Below are 21,178 nucleotides of genomic sequence, written 5' to 3' on the forward strand. Positions count from 1 at the left end.
CAGGCATAATTACATTTGTACATGAGAGCTAAATTGTGTAAGATAGTGCAAAAAAAGGTTTCTCTTCCATTTTCCTTCAGGTCATGACAGCCACATGCTGTTTAGGTAGAAAAAGACCCCAAATGTTTGTGAGAACTTAGTTGGCCTCCTAGAGGTCTCTGTTGAACTTCTGCATCCTTCCAGCAGAGACCAATTTCTCCCTCACCTCAAATTCCTCCCCATTCCCAACCACCTCCAGCCCCAATATCCCCATTCATTGAAAAGTCCAGGTCCAGCACCACACTTAGAGAAGTGACAATATTTTATTAGTTTGGTGGGAGGGCTGGCAATTGAATTCCATCTCCTGGTTTGTCTTTCTGACATTGCCTCTTGATTTCAAAAACCTCAGCTTAAAAACGAACAAGATCTAAAAGGTAAACAGGGCAGGGCATGAAAAGGTAACTATGAAACACAGCAGAAGGCATTCAGGGCAGAAAACCTGACATTCTTTTTTTGCAAACATTGAGTATGATGGTTGTGAGGGGTGAGGATCTCCCACACCTAAGTTTCTTGAGTCTGGAAGTAACTTTCTTCACTATGTGAAAATGAAAAAAGAACGGACCCCGTTTGTCTCTCAGTGTGGTTCTTAGCCCAGGGATTTCTATGCCTCTCCAAAGAATTATCCCAGCCTCACCAAAGAAGCAGTAGGCTCCCTTTCACTGGATGAAGCTGAGCAGAGGTTTTATGACCATCTGTTAGGGATGCTTCAGTTTGGATTTCTGCACACAGCAGGCCTGAACGGTCCCTTTCCAATTCTGATGGTTCTCCAATCTGGCTAGCTTCCAGATGTGCAGATTTCAACTCCCAGAATTTTCAGCAGTGGCTGCGTTGGCTGGGGAATTCTGGGGCACCCAGATTGGAGAATGCTGGATTATGGCTTAAGGGGCACCAAAATAAAAGCACCTCCAAGGTAACCTCTTCTAAGTGATCTCCAGAACCTGTTACTATAGGTATCTTCCTCAGTCCACCTCCCAAGAAAAAAATAGCAAAATGGTTCAGTCCAAAGACAGTAACGGGACTATTACTCCACACCATTCTGTTTAGGAGCCGCTAAACATTACAGAACATTTGGCAGAGATGGTCCAACTGGCTCCCTATCGTCCCTCATTTGGGATGCTGAGATGGCTGATCTCAGAAGATACTTTGTGAAGTGATCAAGACATGTGGCAAATTGCTACTGGAAGAAAAACTTCCCACTGTAAAGAACAAAACAACAACAAACAGGCATATATGCTTATGAGCTTAGCCCTATAATGGAACTTCCTTCCCAGCTTTTGAACTTGTGGGCTGGGGAAAGACCAGCCTTATGGGCCGTGCTCACACAACAAGCTTAATTCTGTTCCTGAATTAACCAGTTTTCTGGGTTTGCCCAAATCACTGAAGCATAGAATAGTAAGTCACACAACTTGTCAAGCTACCAAAAACAAACGAACAAGTTCATCTCAGCTTAGCATATTGTGTGAATTCAGCTGCTGCTCAGTTTGTAACTGGGCCGGTTAAGTGAACTGTGCGAACATAGCCAGTCTGTTTCAGCAAATCTGCTTTTATCCTTTACGTACTTTGAGTGGGAAAGAGGAAGGGACAGAAACTGTGTGGAAAAGAAGAGCTTCAGTCCTTGCCTCTCCCTTCTCCAAACGAGTCAAGTAAAGTGCTGATGGACGCTAACTTACCCCAGTCTACCTTCTTTAGCTGGCTTTCCAATAAATTAAGTGCAACGAGTGAGGAGTTCAGTGTAGCAGGGAAGCATAAGATAAGCAGAGACAGAAAAAGGCAAGCAAGCAGAGATGAAATCTGGTTTCTATGCCAGAGCCAAGCTAGGTTAGCAACGGGCAATTCTAGCGTGCAATGTCTGACAGGTATGCTGGAGATGTTCCGTTTTTAAAGAAAATCCCTGCAAGTGGAGTCACAAATGAGTGCCATGGAATATGTAGGGTCTGCTGCTTCGTGGAAAACCACGTGATGTGCGTATCTAGGGGGTTTGAAGTGATGCATGGATATTGGGATACTGCATCGAGGGCTGTCATTTTAACACAAGATTTGGCCCTGTGCAAGTTAGGATGATACACATGTGAAAGTCCCACAATAAATGAGCACTGGTTACTGATTTGAACATACAAGTTTTAAGGGTATATGGTGTGGCTTTTGGTGCCCCCATTGTTGCATGACGAACCTGTAGATTCAACTGCTTATCTCCACAACATGCAGTTACCCGTTCAGATGAGTTGTCTAAAATACAAGAGAAGAAACCTGTTGCTGGCAGCTTGGTGTTTATGCTTGGGTTCACACAACATGCTGAACTTGATGTCTGAATCAACAATGTGGTGGGTTTCCACAGTACCTCAAATCAGAAACTAATCAACTAGGATGGGTTTGCCCAACATGCTAAGCCATTAAAAGAACACCCAAAGCAAGATTAAAATGAACCAAGCTTAGTGCTTCTGCACAGGTAGCCCCTAGGTTTGTAACAAAGCTGGTTAAGCATGTTGTGTGAACACAGCCATCGTGTGTGCGTGTTTATATAGGCATTTAGACCTTGAGAAGTGAAATTGAAGATGTGAGAGAAATGGCAAGTAGTAGGCTAGTAGCAGTAGCTATAAAGCCCAGAAAGTGTGAGGCAGGAGGAATATGGCAAATGGAAGAACAAAAACAAGGCGGACGAGGTGGTAGGAGCAAGGCTCAGACGGGGCACAGAAAGAGAGAAGGGCTCTGGGTGGAACCTACCCCTCTCCCATTGTCGATGCCATCCCCTCCATCCACATGGTCATGCCCACCACCCCAGTCATGCCACAACCCCCAGCCCCAAGGAGCTCAGTTCATCTCTTCAAAGAATTTGTAAGTGGGGTTTTCATAGCCATGGTTTTGCATTTTGCTCAACTGCCGCTCCTCCGGGCTAACCATGGGATCCACCTGCCATTAGGGGAACACAAAAAGAGAAGAGGGTTAAGCCAAGCAATGGAGGTCCACCAACCTTCTACCAACATGCCTGCAGCTCAGAATATTGATCAGTAGAGTTCTTAAGGACATGCCAAGACCATCCCAGTCAATTCCCCTGATTCTCAGAAATCCTTTTCATTAGCTCTTATCCAAGCATGCACTGTATTCCCTTCTTGATGATATCAGTTAACTGAATCCTTTCCCATGTGTGTCCGCCATCCTGGTGTGCAGCAGAACAATAGCCCAGGAGAGAAAGCTCCAGGTATTACTGCAACAGCCTCAGTTCTTGGGAAGCCACCATGTGTTTTCTAGTTCTGCAATGCACGAAGGCAGCAGACAGTGCTCATCTCTGCATGCCACTGCTCCCAGACAGATAAAGAAAGAGAGTGGAGAAAACCTGATGTGGGTGAAAGCATCCAAAAGCTTTTATGAATCCCAAAATTCTTCTCAAAGCCTGCAATCCCAGAAATTTGTCTGCACCCCAAAAGCAGATAGTTTTTTCCAAAGGTACCTCAACAATGCCATGACTGATGGTCCCATATGGCTTTCGGCGAACCATCAGGAGGCTGATGATAATCACCATGGCAACAGCCACTGCTACTATGAGGAGGCCAATCAGGGCCCCTCGGTTGATGGTTACCAAGGTGTCGGGCTCCTGTGGAAAAACAGAGTCAATGTGATCTTAGTACAATCTTCATGTAGCTAAAGAAGAGACCTTGGATCTACAATGGTGTAGAACGATGGAAGGAAAGACTTTCTTAAAATAGCAGTCTGTTGACGAAAGAAAAGCCTAAGTGTAGTCATTAGAACCATTGCTCTTCCAACCTGTCTGGAATGGATGCTCCAGCTGTTCATGTAGCTGAGAGTAACAGAGATATAAAGAAATGAAAGTTGAGTTCAAAACATGATGCACAGGTTAAAGAACTCTTCTCAAAGGTATCATACAGATTGTCTAAACCATGCCGTGCAACTTTGAACACCATTGTTTCCCACTAGATATCTAAACATCTGCAACTAAATTAATTTGGCAGATAACTCTGTTTCTTTCCAGCCTTTGCCTTGGTAACAAAATATTGCCTTTGGAGCTCAGGAGGGGGGTGCAATGGGGTGGCGTGACATGGTACTGTAATATTACAGGAAGATGTCTGTATCCCTTGAAAGAAATAAAATAACAGCTGTGTGCTTATGGCTACAGTGTTCAATTGTCCAGAAAAGGGCCACGCTGGCTGATTTAGTGACAAACTGGGTTATCTGAAGCTGAAAGTGGCTACAAAATTATGTTCAGGAGAAACACTATGTAAAAAATGTTCCTTTTCTTCTGGATGAAGACCAAGTCCATTTTAACTGCTCTACCGTAACTTTTCTGCTTAAATCCGGAGTTTAGAACCAGAATATCAAAATAGAACCACCTTTCTCCCATACCATCTTATTAATAACTGCTGGAGGGGATTATTCATCTCTCCCTGCCAATACTTGAACAATGTTTGGCTTGGAGAGAGTCTTCCTTACCATCATGCCTAGATTACTGAACATCTTCTCAGGGGTTCTCTACCTTTCCCTCTTTCTGTAGATGTCCCACTAATTCACACCAAAAATTAATCACTGGGCAGGGGTTTGTCCAAGCACAACCACCAATATTTTAAATGCCCTATTTTGTTAGATTTTACCTGCTTGTTCCTGAACTCTTTTTTATCTGGTGGTATTAAATTGCATGTATTTCAATTGTTACTATAAACTGCCTGGAGGAACTGAACACAAGGGCAGGGTATACATGCGGTAAAATGAAAAAAAAAAGGTTTTATATTGGGTGGAGGCAACATGCTGGGAGCTGCACTTAATCTTTGGGGAGAGGGGATGTGGGGATTTCTTCTTTCAACTGCCACTTCAAACTGCCATGAGTTCTATAATTTGAGTTTTGGGTGGTCTGACTTTGCTTCCAAATTTGGTATTGCTCAACCACCTGAATCCCTCCAGTGAAGTGCAGCAACAAAACTACCACTTCCGCCAAGGCCTGAGAAGAAGTGGGGGAAAATTGTAAGGTAGATTCCCTCAATCTGGTAACCTCCACATCTGCTGGATTTCAAATCTCATAATCTCAGCCAACATGGTCACTGCCTGGGGGATCTGGGAGCTGAAGTCCAGGAAAGTATGAGGTTCAGAAGGCCTTAGAGAATCCATGAAGGTTAATCACCAAAGAATGGAGTGACTTACTCTAACGGTTGAATTTGTCTATAGCAGTGTTTCTCAACCTCGGCAACTTTAAGATGTGTGGACTTCAACTCCCAGAAGTCCACACACCTTAACGTTGCTGAGGTTGAGAAACACTGATCTGTAGCAAAGGTGGACAATCTATTTTGGCCTGGCCCTGCAGGAAGCAAGCATCCATTTCCCCTCCTTGTGGGAATAAGTAACCCCATTTGGATTTTTTTTTAAAGTGGTGCTATGGATGCATTAAAGTTCTGCAAGACCCAAAGCACCCATTTTGCTGTATAAGACCCCAACCCCACAATAAATTAAACAGAAATGGGACATTTCAGCCCTATTGACTCCTGCTTTATAGATTCAGCTGGCATCATTATTCTATAAAGCTTACAGTTCAATGTTGCCATCTTACAAGCTTTTGCACCGGTATGTTTCCACCAATATGGAGACATTGCTACTTTACTGGGGTAACTTTAATCTGATTTTCAGCCGTCTGAATTCTGAAATGACTAAAGTTGCTTAGTTCTCACCTGTGACAAGAACGTATGGTTTGTTCATAAAGCTGTGGTTGGGATAAAGTCTGAGAACATATCTCCACACAAAAGGCACTGCTTATTATTAAGGAGAAAGGGATTAGCAACTACTACAACCTGCACTGCAAAGATCAGGAGTAATTGAAGTCAGCTTTTGATCCCTGCAGCATTTGTCAAACATGCACAGCAGATACAGAACTGGATTTCTTCTTATACCCCAGGACATTGTTACAAGCAATCTCCCTTCATCTGTTCAGTTGTATACGACTTTCAGAGACTTTAGAGATTACAAATAAATGCTTACGTTAATATTTCCACTTTGTGCATCTGTAATTCAAATGTAAAACGCTGCATGGGCCTGAACACATATTGCAGTTCTTTTTTTCTTTTAATAGTACATTTTATTTATTTAGGTTTCAAGAGAAGAATAAAAACTACAAAAAAACAAAAAACTACAAAGAAAGAAAAAACAAAAAAAGTGCAGAAGCACAAGAGAAAATTTTTTCAGATTTATAAAAAGATGTGGCTTTTAACAGCCGCATCTTAAAAGCTTCCAACTTTTAACAGCAAGGATGTACAAACATTTCCATAATCAGTCTCTTAATATACAGTAAGAGATTGACTACGAAAATTTTTGTATATCCTTGCTGTTAAAAGTCGGAAGCCACATCTTTCTGTAACCAAAACACCACATTATTTCTGTAAGTCATTCCACTTTAACACATAATAAAAATCACTAAGTACAGTTACTCCTCCCCCTTATACTAAAATAAAGGAAAAAAAGTTCATATAAACCTCCTAAACATCCTTCTCCCCTCCAAAAGATAAAAACATTTAATTATTCCCTTCCTACCAGTATTCTATAAATTTCTGTCTACTATAATAAGAATCAAATTAAAAAGCACGTAAGTTGTCTGCTATTATACTTAATAGTACAACAATTTTAATAAACACATATTGCAGTTCTAAAAACAGGGTTTGTTTTTCATGCCAATTTGTTGTATTTGGAAGTTGTTTTCAACAGGCTAAAATGCCAATCCCACAAACTCTCGCCAAGGTCTAAAGCTCAGAGTTTGTTGTCTCTCTGGATTTTGTACAGAACACAATGGTGATTGTAGCTTCTAATGTTTGCTTTTCCTAAAGAGAAGTGGCTTATCTCTTATCTCTTATCCCAACTCCCTACCATACTTATGGGTCCATAAATCAGAGAAATCATCTATTCTTCCGACACAATTAAAAAACCCATAAACAATGAAGTGGAACGGGATACGAAGCAGAGATGACCTCAGGCATGGAAAGAATGATGATTTTTAAAAAGATGAAATCTCCCCAGGATAAATTTCCTTTTGGTGGGGAATTTTGAGATGCAAATCGGCTTCTCTGCTTCCTGCTGAATAATCCAATGCCAGTTATTATTGGGGGGAGGGCAGGGGGGGGAGGCTGAATTAACAATCAACAACCACAAGACCAGACCGAGGCCATGGATAGTTGGTTTTATGTTACAACAGATGTATGCAGGGCACAGAGTCAACTGACTCTAATGGGGTTCTGGAATTAAGCATGCAACCAAGGGAATAGTAAAGATATTAGACAAAGCAGACATAACGATTTGATGAGGCAAAGGAAGGGGTTTTTTTTTGTAGAGGAAGCCCTGTTTTTAATCCCAGATGAGGGAGAGATGATCTGTCCAAAACCTGGTTTCAAGAATCAGTCCCTGATAAGAGGCAGTTATTAATAGGCTAATGGGAAGCAGGAGGTATTTATTTCCTGGGGTTCAAACAAAGGACTCCCTTGACATCTATGGGAGGCGTCTAAGGGCTTCCATAGGGGGGGGTCATGTTTTGCCACTACTTACCCTACATTTTCAGTATCATCAGTTGGAGGGCCCACCCACAAGTATTGATGGAGGTCAAGGACATCCATCAAAAATATGACACAGCTACTGCTAGTGATTATATAGTATCTCCAGTTTGGAAGCAGTATCTTTTTCAATTTCAGTTGTTGAGAAAAGGAACAGAACCACATTATAATACTTGAATCCTTACTGGACTTTCTTTCTTTCTTTCTTTCTTTATTTTCCTGCCTTAATTATTTTTATAAATAACCCAAGGTGGTGAACATACCTAATATTCCTTCCTCCTCCTATTTTTCACACAACAACCCTGTGAGGTGGGTTGGGCTGAGAGAGAGGGACTGGCCCAAGGTCACCCAGCTGGCTTTCATGCCTAAGGCAGGACTAGAACTCACAGTCTCCTGCTTTCTAGTCCAGCACCTTAACCTGTGAGCACTGGCCACTTTCAGAACAAGTATGTTGTGCTATATAGGCATTTGATCAGATCCATCTGGGCTTTTCACGAGTTCTTTATTTTCAGGTTTTGCTGAAGCTGCTCCTGCCTCTTCTGCTAATTAATTGTCAATTGATTGACTGCAACCACCACATACCTTGTGCCCTCCAGATGTGTGGTCTTCAGCTTCACAAAAACATGCTGACTGGGAATTCTAGGCTCTTGAAGATCAACATTGCTGGAGGACACCAGGCTGGGGAAGCCTGTTTTAATGTATTTGTGAGCTGCTTTGACAGGGCTCCAAAAGTGCATATGGATATGAATTTTCTCTGTATTTTGCAACTCCGCTTTGAATAGTTTTGAAGCTTTTTTTAGAAGCTTCTTTCCGTTATGCTGGAGCTACTAACTCCCCAGTTCTGTTCTTGACTGTTCTTGCCACACTTTCTGTAATGGCTCAGCAAGCCAGGATTTTGAAGCTTTATACATTTACTAGATTTAAGCATCACCTTTCTACTGTAAGCACTCAAGATAATTAAAACTGATGGCTTCAAACTGTTCCTGCTTACTTCCAGTTCAGCCAACTGTACTATAGAGCTTGACATGAAAGTTACAAATATCTGTAGCAACCAATACCTACAATTGTTGTTGTTTAGGTGTAAGACAAATTGTAAATCATCCATTAAGAAGAAAGATAGATCCAAACAACTGTCCCTAAACCTATAGACAACTTGGCAGATCTGAGCTTGCATGCACTTCTTCAAAGACACTTTCAAAGAGAGTGTTAGTGTGACTAAGTAGAGTTTAAAAAGTGTGTCTCTTAGGAAAAAAATTAGAGCTATTGCCCATGTGGGGAAAAATCCTGAAAGAACTGAAATACTATCAGTTGAAGTATAATCAAATGCCTAATAAGATTGGGCCAAGAAATAAAAAAAAGAAAGAATATAATCTAGATAGAGATATAAAAGCCAAAGAGAAGAATGTTAAAAGGATTGCATTAGAAGCAGGAAGCCTGCCAGAGAGAATGGTTGGGGTCATTAGACCATCAAGATGTAAAAAGAGCACTTAAGGAAGACAGAAATATTGTAGAGAAGTTAAATGACTGCTTTGCATCTGTCTAAGACAAAGGCAAGGTTGGCAGAATAGATCCAAATTGTTCCCCATGAAGGCAATAAATCTGAAAAAGTGACACAAATGGTATCATCTTCGGAGGACACTTTAGAGCAAACAGATAGATTAAACTCATAAATCACCAGCAGCAGATGGAATTCTCCCAAGAGTTCTGAAATAATGCAAAATATGAGCTAGCTGTAACATTAACACCCAATTCAAGAAAGGTTGTCTGTGCCTTTCTGTCTGCATGTGCAAGAAAAAGAAAGAAAAAGAAAAAGAAAAAGAGAAAAAAAAGAAGAAGAAAAAGAAGGAAGGAAGGAAAGAAAGAAAAGGTGCTGGACAGAGCAAAATGCTACATCCCAGAGTTATTACACAGTTGAACAGGGATCACACAACCACCAGCCCAAGAGATTCTAGGCACAGCCTTCAATCTACTTTTGTGGGAAGAGGGAGAAGATGATCTGAAATGCATTGAAGTACCAATTTCCCAGTCAAAAACTGATGGTGTGAAATATGTTCGCGAAGGAAATTTGCCTATATGGCCTGCTGCAGCCAACCTCTGTTGACTTTGTTTTCTATTGTTGTTGCATTTTCAGGAATAAGGAGATGGTACAATAACCTCCATGGAATTTGTCTTGTCCTTTTGGGCAGTTGTGCAGCTTGGGCCCAACGGATGAGGACAAAGACATAGGTAGGGGTAAGAGGTGGGCCTACTCCAATATGGAGGCCTATTTTCAGGGTGACTCATTCATTATTTAAATGCAAAAACAAGACTGAAAACAAACTCAAACCCACCAAGTTTTCCACACTTAAAATTTCACCTCACTTTTCACACACAATGAACTGGAGAGGATGTGATAGAAACCAAAGTTTTGCTTGCTATCTTTCACCTTTTAGTTTTTTCTTAAGGTTTCTAAATGAAGAGCATTTCATACAATTCTCTGGACCAAGCTAGATGTAAAATTTTCCAGGGTTAGATCAAGGTGTGGCTTTTTACTAAAACCCATGTAAAAAGCCTAATTGCATTTGGACCTAGTTTAAACTATTTGTCTCCTGCTTCCAAAAGATTAAAGGATTAAACCCCCCCCCCCAAAGTTGGGTCCCAGTCTAGATTGGGCCCCCACGCTGTCTATGTTTATATAGTTTTTAAATGCTATATATTAAATCAGGGATGAGCAATGTAAGGTCCATAGGCAGCACATGCACAGTAAGATCCACTGAGATGCTGCCCCTGAAATTTAACAGGGACCCATTGCCCTATCTAGTTTGGTCCTTAGACTGAAGAAGGAGACATCTGAGTTTGGGTTATCAGTGAATGAAGATGGGACAGACATGGCTCATAAGGAAGGTTAGGGGAACTGAAGCCCATTAGATGGAAGGCAACGTGCCTTGAAAGCTACTTACCAGCTCATCACGTTGGATTTCTTGGGACTTGTACACCATGCCTTTGACATCTGAGGCAGACACATTGAGCTATGGGGAGGACAGGGGGTAGTTTTAGATTTGGGTTACACAACTGGGGGACACAAACCACAACGGGTAATCCAGCAACACTGTCTACCTCTTAGTGCTAAATCACTCCAGTCACATGGACTGCCACATGCAACCATATCCAGTCATATGCATCTAGACCTCATACAGAGTGTATAACTCCTTTACTCCAATCTACAACCTAGAAGGTGCATCATTTTCCCCTTTCAAGCTGGAAAACTGCATGGGGTAACATGGTGTGGTCCTCCACACCATGGAACAACTGCAATGCATCAACCTTCCCAAGAGGGCAATTATTCACTTGAAAGCACACTCATCTCAAATGTCTCCTTGGACATAGCAAAGTTAATACATGGAAAAGAGATGGGCTCAGTACATATTTTTGACTAATTGAGACCCTTCATCATTTTTCCATGTTGTATCAATGACCTAGAACAGTGATTCTCAATCTAGGTGGCTTTAAGATGTGTGGACTTCAACTCCCAGAATTCCCCTGCCAGCATGCTGGCTGGGGAATTCTGGGAGTTGAACTCCACACACCTTAAAGCCACCAGGTTTGAGAAACACTGATCTAGAACATCAAATGATAAAAAATAGCCTGTATAGACTTTGGTCTCTAGTCTCAAACAAAGTCGATGGAGTTCTCTTTTAGTCTGATGTCTTTCAGAGTGATGTTATGAGGTTAACCCTTATTTAATATTAAGTAACCAGTTTAAGATTGAAACCCACATGCACAACAAATACTACGATGTGAGCCGTAGTGGTTCTTTTTTCAACATTATACTCAGCTTTGGATGAAAAAGCCAAATAATGTTATGCTTGTAATACTGACATCCTAAATTGTATTTAATATTGCTAGAATATTTTCCCCCCTTCTCTCTTCTCAGTACTCTAAGCTATCTAAATAATAGAATGTTAATCATTTTTAATCGTATTTTATAAACATCGCTGTATTTAAACAATGTATCAAGATTCATAACAACATAATAAAAAGGAGTTAAAAAAACACTGGAGGGGGAAACCACATATATTGCTTTGAATGACTTAGAACAAGGTAACAGTGTTCATCCAGATGTTGCTGAACTCTAAATCTCATTACCCCTAGGACTATGGAAGCCGTAGTCTACCAATTCCTAGAGGATCCCACATAATCCGCCCTCCATTTCAGAGGAAAGGAGGACTGTAAATGTAATAAACAGCAATAAAAATAATAAAGGCCAAGGGATTTCCTCTGGGCCTACCTTATGTTCATACTCATACAGCAAGGCTTTGTCACTAGTTGGATAGTCATATTCTGCCAGCCCAGAAGCTGCGGAGAAAAGAATCAGGTGAGGGTTAGAGAAACAGAGACCTCCGTGGGTAGCAGTCAACATGCCCATTTCCTTTGGTTTCAGTAATTGCTACTAAACATACAGAGAAGGGCTCCATGAAGACTGAGGACTTACCTTTCTTGTCGGCTGATTCAGAATCTGCCCATTCCCCACACAGCACCAGAAGGAGAGGAGGAGAGCATGCAGAAAGGAAAAAGAGAACAGAAAAAGAAAGACAATTTTGAGAAGAAGGGGCAAGAGACACACAATATGGTGCTGAGACAGGGGAGACAAAGCTTATGTGCCTACCTCTCCCCCAGGAGCAGGGAGCAGGGAGCAGGGAGCAGGGAGCAGGGTACTCTCTTCTCCCCCAACAACAAGGGACAGATTGGGCTGAGAAAGAACGCTTGTGTTTACAACAATTCACTTAACTAGTTACTGAATTAACTCATTTTCTAGCTTTGCACAATACATCGAACCAAGAGCTGATTTGGGTTCACACAATACTCTGAGCTTAACAAACAAACTGCAGTTAGTCATCACTTAATGACCATTTGTTTAGTGATGGTTGGACTTACAACAGTGCTGGAAAACAATGACTTACTTAGGTTTAAGGTATGCATGTTTTGCATGTTGTGTCAATGCAGCTCCTAAGTTTGCAAAGCACAATGTGGGGAAACACCCAAGGAATTGCCCAAAATGCTTACATAGCCAAGGGTGAACTGATACCCAGATCTCCTCAGTCCTGGTCCAACACTCTATTTCACCATATGGGGTCTGAGTAAGTAGGAGCAATGCAATTTTGGTGGGGATCCGAATATGCTCTTTGTTGGGGGGAGGTTTATCCATTCCTTCTCTAGCCTCACATTCTATAAAATCACTTCTCCTGCAAAACTTTATCCTTGGCCACCAAACCTAAACTCAGTGGGATTTAGAGTTCTGTAAACTCCCCGTCTTACTAACAAAATACCTTCATATCTTTGATAACATATCTCTGATTTCTAGATCATTGGTAACCAGACCTGGCCACCAGCTCAAACAGATTTGCCAATGCTTCCTTTTGTTTCCTCTATATCAGAGCATTTCTCAACCTTAGCAACTTTAAGATGTTAACCGCCCAGAGTCGTTGCTATATGAGATGGGCAGTGAAGAAATATGATAGATAGATAGATAGATAGATAGATAGATAGATAGATAGATAGATAGATAGATAGATAGATAGATAGGCAGGCAGGCAGGCAGGCAGGCAGGCAGGCAGGCAGGCAGGCAGGCAGGCAGGCAGGCAGGCAGGCAAGCAGGCAGGCAGGCAGGCAGGCAGGCAGGCAGGCAGGCAGGCAGGCAGGCAGGCAGGCAAGCAGGCAAGCAGGCAAGCAGGCAAGCAGGCAAGCAAGCTGGCTGTGGAATTCTGGGAGTTAAAGTCCATACATCTTAAAGTTGCCCAGGTTGAGAAATGCTGCTCTAGATCACATTCCTGCAATCGAGGAAATGAGTTGGAGCAGGCAAGTCCACTTAGGATAGCTTCTCATCGAAGGTGCCAGAACCAATACTTCATCTGACTGATTCAGCAAGGCAATGTTTTTTTCATTCAGTCAAAGCAAGAAAAGAAAGAAAGAAAAGAGCCTACAGTCACTTTCATAAGCATATTATTTTTCTTCTCCGTCAAGGGACGAGATCAAAATGAACAATGAATTTCAGAGTGCTGCTTATCCTTGAGTTCTCCTGAGTTTTTTTCTCCTTGCACTGGAGGCAAAACTGTTGCGCTATCTTTGTGCTAATGGGAAGCTATTGCTAGTATAACCTTTATATCAGCAGGATTATAAAATTCAGTGAAGAAAACTGGAAAATGGTGGAGGCAAAGCTGAAGCTAGATTTCTTTGGATGCTCGGATGCTCATCCTCCTTCCAATAGCCAGCTTATCACAGCAAAAGAAATGGGATGTACGTTAATAGATTTTCTTTGGAAATACTATCTTAGTTGCCCCATATACATATGGAATGCCTTACCCTATGGAGATAATTAGACCCTACAGCTAAAACTGTTCTTTAAAACCCTTTTTTTTTTTAAAAAACCCAAGCATTCCCCCTGCTTTTTAACAATTGCAATACGTTGGTTTCATAGGTTCATTCCTTTTGGGGGCTTGTTTTTTACAACTTGGGATGAAGATTGCTCTAGAACAGTGTTTCTCAACCTTAGCAATTTTAAGACATGTGGACTTCAACTCCCAGAATTCCCCAGCCAGCATCTTAACTCCCCAGCCCACATGTCTTAAATTTGCCAAGGCTGAGAAACACTGTTCTAAAATATGGTCTTGAGTTATTTTATCAGCAAAATTCATTTTGAGGGACAGCTCCAAATTTGTCCCCCACAAGACAAAATACCGGATGCTGACTATAGCCAATCATGTCCCCCACCAACCAGGGATAGCTAATTTTGCTATTCTGCCTACCAAAGGAAGAGATATCACTGCTATTGTTTAAGCCAGCGTTTCTCAACCTTGGCAACTTTAAGATGTGTGGACTTTAGAATACTGGCTGGGGAATTCTGGAAGTTGAAGTCCAAGCATCTTAAAGCTACTAAGGTTGAGAAATGCAGGATAGGCATTCACTTCTTATAAGAAAAAGTAGCAAGACTCAAGTTGGGCAGAGCCTGATTTTTGCTTAGGATGCTTTTCCTTGCATGCCTTCAATTCACCACAAATTAGAGACAGTAATGGATTATGGTCACTATTACAGAAGCGTAGCCACAGATAGATCTTTAAGGGTTTGGTCCTATCTGGGAGAGGATCATATCCCTAAATTTTCATTAGAAGATAATGTTCAGGTGAAGGGAAACATAAAATCTGGGTTAACACAATAGACTCAACTGCTTAATTAAAGAGTTAGCATCTGCTTATATGCAACATGCTAAGCATGGCTAGTTTTAATCTTGGTTTGTGGCTTAACGTAATGGTCAACCCAGACCATCTGGTTACTTTATGGTTCAATGTATTGTTGAAACCCCAAAAATAAGATGATTTGGTAACTGGCCTAGCTAATCCAGGATTGTTTGGTCTAGCAGTGATTTTCGATGATTCTAGGTGGAACACTTTCCCATCAACCCTTTCTTCTTTTGAACTGGGCATTGATCTGGCCATCTGCGCAAAAAATCCTCTAAGTGAGGTCTGAGTTTTGGTTACTCCCTTTTCTGCACTGAGGTTTATCAACTTCCTAGATAATCCTTCACAGCTAGTTGGCTACATTTAGTTTGGAATCCCCAACACGTGTAAAAAAGAAAGATTCTGTGTCACAGCAAAACAAAACAGAGCAAACATCACATTTTTCTTGCTGATAATGACCTGGTTCACACATTGTGCTAAACAAAAGTTTGCTTAATCATGATATGTTGAGCCAATGTCAAAAAACCACACTGTGGCTCCGTACAATGTTTTAACCCTATTGATGTGTCAGATGAATGAACTAGACTATTACTCTATTCTAAAGGAGGCAATGAAACAGATATCAAACATCAGTAAGGCTTTCTCTCCGAGATCAATTATATTAGCTAACCCTCTTTATTTATTTATTATTATTTATTTATTAAATTTATGTCACTGCCCATCTCCCCCAATGCGGGACTCTGGGCAGGTTACAATAAAATAACACTAAAAACATAGCCATCTGAATTACCATTAAGATATAAATAAAATAAATGAAAAATCCAAGTGGAGATGGAACACAATCACTAAGAGGTCCTATGGCGCTAGCCATCCCCAGGTGGAGCTATTGCTCTCCCCCTCCCAAGCAAGGCGGCAGAACCAGGTCTTCAGTTTCTTCCCGAAGTCCGAGAGCGAGGAAACTCGTCTCAACTCTGGGAGCAAGATATTCCAAAGGGCGGGCGCCACTGCAGAGAAGGCTCGCCTCCTGGACCCCGCTAGATGAAATTCCTTTACTGATGGGGTCCATAGCATGCCATCCCTGCCTGACTGGGTGGGGTGGGTTGATGTTATGGGGATGAGACAGTCCCTCAGATACCCTGGACCCATGCCATGTAGGGCTTTAAAGGTGATAACCAACACCTTGACTTGGACCCGGAAGCAAACTGGTACCCAATGCAGCTTGCGTAACAGTGGTGTCACATGGGCTGATTTTACAGCACCGGTAACTGTCCGCGCAGCCGCATTCTGGACCAGCTGAAGCTTCCGAATATTCTTCAAGGGTAGCCCCATGTAGAGCACATTGCAATAGTCTATATGGGAGATGACAAGGGCATGAGTGACTGTTTAGAGGGCATCTCGGTCCAGGAATGGGCGTAGCTGGCACACCACCTGAAGATGTGCAAAGGCCCTCCTGGCCGCGACTGCCACCTGCTCTTCAAGCAGGAGTCGCGAGTCCAAGAGGACCCCCAGGTTCCGCACTGGTTCCGAATGGGGCAGTGCCACCCCATCCAGAACCAAAGATGACAACTTCCTGGAACCTGAGGGGCCATCAATCCACAGCCACTCTGTCTTACCAGCGTTCAGTTGAAGCCTGTTATTCCCTATCCAGACCCCCATAGCCCCCAGGCACTTGGAAAGGGTGGAGACCGCATCACTTACTTCACCGGGGATGGAGATATATAACTGAGTGTCATCGGCATATTGATGATACCTCATCCCATGGTGATGGATGATCTCACCCAGCGGTTTCATGTAGATGTTGAATAGGAGAGGAGAGAGAACCGAACCCTGCAGCACCCCACAGTGGAGGGGTCGAGGGCCGGATCTCTCCTCTCCTATCACCACCGATTGGGAACGGCCCTGGAGGAAGGAGGTGAACCAGCGTAAGACTATGCCACCCACCCCCAACTCCCTGAGCCGCCCCAAAAGGATACCATGGTCGATGGTATCGAAAGCTGCTAAGAGGTCTAGGAGAGCCAGGATGGATGCACTCCCTCCATCCTGCTCCTGCCAGAGATCATCCATAAGTGCGACCAATGCAGTCTCCGTCCCATATCCTGGCCTGAAACCTGACTGAAAGGGGTCCAGATAATCTGTTTCCTCCAGAATTCTTTGGAGCTGCAACGCAACCACTTTCTCAACCACCTTCCCCAAAAAGGGAAGGTGGGAGACAGGGCGAAAATTGCCCAGTATAGTAGGCTCCAGGGATGGCTTCTTAAGGAGGGGGTATACCAGCACCTCCTTAAAGGCAGCCGGAAATACCCCCTCCCTCAGAGATGCATTAACCATTGCCTGGACCCAACCACAAGTCACTTCCCAGGCTGATTTTATCAGGCAGGAAGGGCATGGGTCAAGCTGACATGTGGTTGCATTCACAGTCCAGAGGATCCTGTCCACTTCCTCAGTCCCAACAGGATCAAAGCGTTCCCAGATAACAGGGTAAGTACATTCCCCTGGCATCTCCCCAGACTCCGCTTCATGCTTAGAGTCCAACTTAGAATGGATCTGAGCAATTTTATCCTGCAGATGCTGTGAAAACTCTTCCGAACGGCCCTGTAAGTGGGTCCCTAGATCTACCTGACCCAGAAGAGATTGAGCAATCTTAAACAGGGCCATCGGGCAGCATTCTGCGGATGCAATAAGAGTGGAGAAATACTCATGTTTCGCTGCTCTTACCGCCACAAGGTAGGCCTTAATAGCGGCTCTAGCTTATGTTTGGTCAGATTCAGTCTTTGTCTTCCTCCAGTGACGCTCCAGACGTCTCTTGACCCTCTTCAAAACCCTCAGCTCCTCCATAAACCACGGGGAGTGACGGGTTGAACGAGGCAAGAGAGGTTGCACAGGTGCGATCCTGTCCAAGGCCCCAGCCACGGCCCTATTCCAGGCCATGGCTAGGACCTCTGCTAGACCGTGCAGCAGGCCCTCAGGAATAACCCCTAGCTCCCTCTGAAACCCTACTGGGTCCATCAGTCACCGGAGGCAGGCCAATCAAATGGGTCCTGCCTCCCTGCAGAGCAGGGTGGCACAATAGGATCTCAGGGTCACCGGGGATGGTCTGACCATGACAATGGGGACAGATCTAACTCTCCCCTCAGATCACTTGCCACTGCTCTGACAAGAAAACCAGGTCCGGGATGTGACCACTGTCTTGGGTCCCGAATAATCTGGGACAGGCCCATAGCTGCCATGGTAGCCATGAACTCCCGAGCCGCGTCCGAGGCACATCCCAGGGATGGCAGATTGAAGTCCCCCAGAACCATAAGCCTGGGGAACTTCACTGCCAACCCCGAGACGGCCTCCAGCAGCTCGGGCAGGGAGGTTGCTACGCAGCAGGGAGGCTGGTACAGTAGCAACACCCCCAACTGTTCTCGGGATCCCAGTTTGAAAAACAGGGTCTCACAACCGGCCCCTTGCGGAGCAGGGCCCCTGAAGGCCACTAAAGATTCTCTAATGACAACTGCCACCCCTTCTCCCCTGCCCTGGTGTCTCGGCTGGTGCCACACTTGAAACCCGGCTGGGCACATCTTGGAGAGGGCTACTCCCCCTTTATGAACCTGAATACTGAGTCAACAGTTGATTTTTATAAATACAGGAAAAGTGGTCCAACAGCCTGTAGGAAGCTGACAATCCAAGTGAGACCATTTGTCTATCTAGTTCTCCTCTGTGTACTTTATAATAAAGGTTTTTTTTGTTGTTGGTGAACCTCAGCTTCCTTTTCAACTACTGATAATGTTCAGTCACTTAAAATCAAACATAATGGTGTTAGGAGTGGGTAAGACAAGAGAAAAGTGGGCTTTATTCTGGACACGCCCACTTCTTGCTTGGACCATGTCTACTCCTTGCCTGGATGAAGTCCTCTTCCTAATAATTCGACCAAAAGCACTTCCAGCATTACAAAAATGATTGTGCATCCAAGGTCTTGTTAACCAATTCAATGACCCTCCAATGTTACCAACAAAAGTTTACTCCATAATAAATACATTTGTTTTTAAGCCACTTTCTGAGTGTTGATAAACGGACAACACTATGACTTCTCTGAAAATTTCAGCAAAGATCTTTATCGTTTGTTCCCAAATATCCCTTTTCTACTGAAGAAAAGCATGCACTTTTAATGCTGAGTTATGGTCTTCTCCTTTCCTATCACATGTAACAGAATTTCTATATTTTTTCCTGCATCTTTGCCTTAGATAATCTCACCAGCTGTCCTTCTCAAATTGCATGCAAGCTCAGCATTATTTTCTACTTATTATCCTTTAACAGACACAATCTACTACCCAAACCAGCCATTTTTACAACAGGAATATATTTTTCTGTGTATCGATATTGTTGACACTTCAACATCTTTCAGTGGTTCATCTAACTGTTTTTCTATCAGTTGCAAGCAGAAACTGTCTATCCTACTATTGTTTAGGATGACATTATTCAACTGCTCTTTAAATATAAAATAATAATGATAATCAGACATCAAATGCAGACATGCAGACTTGAGGCTGCACAGAGTTCCAGAAACAAAAATGAATCAATGCATTGTTTTTCTTCTGCTGGTTTTAAAAACTTTTCCTCTATTTCATTTCCCAAAGATTCTCATTCTGTCTGTGTCAGACTGGGAACACATTTTTCATTTATTGCAAACTAAGATCTAGTTAGATGTTTCAGAACTACAGTAGTCGGCTTTCTCTTTCTACCCTCTTTACTTTGGGCAAGGACTCGAAAAAGCAGGGAGGAGCATCTTATCGGACCCACCTTCTCCATCGTGTGGGTAAGAACGGCTCTCAGGAGCTAAGTCCTCACCACTGTCCATGGGTAGAAACTCCTCTGTGGTGCGGGTCTCTGAGATTGAGGTAGTGAGCAGGTCATTGGTGGACACCCGTTCGGATCGCAGCAGCTCCTCTGGAAGACCAAGAAAAGGAAGCAGGTTATTTGGAGCCCTAGCTTACAGATCTGAGACTCAACCTTGCCTGCTACAAAATAACCCAATTTTTCGTCAAGATTTTAATTGCAATCCATGCTCTCATTCATTCCTTCTTTGCGGAACTTTCCCCCTGAGAAAAATCCAGCCCTTTACCCAGTAGATGGATGAACTTTGCAAATGGACAGTAGAGCCAGACCAAGATATTTTACAAGTTAAGAAGAAATCATCATCATCATCGTCACCATCATCTGGAGCACCGCTTGAACACCATCAGCATTGACAAAATCACCATCAGTCAATTGCAAAAGGCAGCTTTACTTGGAACAGCTTACATCCTGTGACGATACCTTTAATATTATTAAACAACATCTGCCTATCCCAGGTCCTTGGGAAGGACTCAATAGGTGGACAGAAATGCCAAAACACTCTAAACATCTGGCTGACTGTGCAACCAACCACAATAATACTATTTTTATTTACTTATTTATTTATCATATTTTTCAACCTCCCATCTTGAAAACAACTCTGGGTGGTTTACAAACAAATTAAAACAGTAAGAATTAAATATAAATTAAAAAGATACATTATAAAAATATAAATATACAAATATAATAAAAACTCTAAAATATAAAATATAAAACCCAAGATGGCAAAATCACAGTCTTGTTAAAATTTCCTGGGGCTGTGTCAAGGTGCCACCCACCCCCACAACGAAGTGTCTCCCCTTCCACTCCAACCAAGGTGGTATAGCAACATCTTGAGCCCCTTTTGGAAGGAAAGGAAATTTTCCCTTTAGATGGACCCTTTTTCTCCCAATAGGTCTTTATACAGTACCTCTTCCTTCCTCTGGATACCTATAAAAGTATCTAGAAAATTACTCAGCCTAGGTAGTAGAAATGATACAATGAGAATATCAAATTAAATAACCAACCAAACCAACCACCGAGGTGGCCACTGTTTTATACTTAAGAGCAGGTTGGCTTTAGAATTGGAAGGCGTCCTAGTCTACAAGCAATATGGTGAGTGCAGAAGGGGAGTCTTAATTGGAAGAGTTGAAGAAGGATGATATTAGGGATATGAATGATCTGACACATGTACCTATGTCTCCTCGGAGCTCCTGAGTTAGCTGCGGGTTCTTGTAGAGCAATGCAAGGCTCTGGTTCATCCGTTCCTCAATGACATGGAGATGGGTATACACCTGGGAAAACACGCGACAACAGAGAATGATTCCTAGAGTGCTTGCAAAGGCCCAAGATGATGGCAACAGGGAGAAGAAAATCATACCTGGAACTTCATTTGTTCAGCCTTTTCAGGATCAGCAGCTGCCACATGCTGGTAATGGCGGAGAGTGTGGCGCTGATCTTTTTGTTCCGCCCGCACATATCTCTTCAGAGCTGCCAGGATGCGGTCCGGCTGGGTCCAAGGAAGAGTGCGACATAAATTAGTTG

The 21,178-nt window shown here is 42.9% G+C and overlaps 1 protein-coding gene across 2 annotated transcripts in view; it reads right to left on the reverse strand.

The window, feature by feature from the left end:
- Positions 1–283: 283 nt before the first annotated feature.
- Positions 284–21,178, reverse strand: part of APLP1 (amyloid beta precursor like protein 1) — a 41,691-nt gene continuing 20,796 nt past the window's right edge. Inside the window, exons 10-17 of one of the 2 annotated variants that reach the window (XM_063312548.1) lie at positions 21,015–21,143; positions 20,829–20,928; positions 19,562–19,708; positions 12,040–12,063; positions 11,836–11,903; positions 10,508–10,576; positions 3,485–3,628; positions 284–2,946 (exon numbers count right to left, since the gene is read on the reverse strand). In XM_063312548.1, coding sequence (XP_063168618.1) covers positions 2,848–2,946; positions 3,485–3,628; positions 10,508–10,576; positions 11,836–11,903; positions 12,040–12,063; positions 19,562–19,708; positions 20,829–20,928; positions 21,015–21,143 — 780 coding nt within the window. In that variant the 3' untranslated portion in view covers positions 284–2,847. The remainder of the gene's footprint in view (positions 2,947–3,484; positions 3,629–10,507; positions 10,577–11,835; positions 11,904–12,039; positions 12,064–19,561; positions 19,709–20,828; positions 20,929–21,014; positions 21,144–21,178) is intronic. The other variant, XM_063312549.1, reaches the window with a different exon arrangement.

Source organism: Candoia aspera, chromosome 10 (assembly GCF_035149785.1).
Source record: "Candoia aspera isolate rCanAsp1 chromosome 10, rCanAsp1.hap2, whole genome shotgun sequence".
NCBI classification, from domain to species: Eukaryota; Metazoa; Chordata; class Lepidosauria; order Squamata; family Boidae; genus Candoia; species Candoia aspera.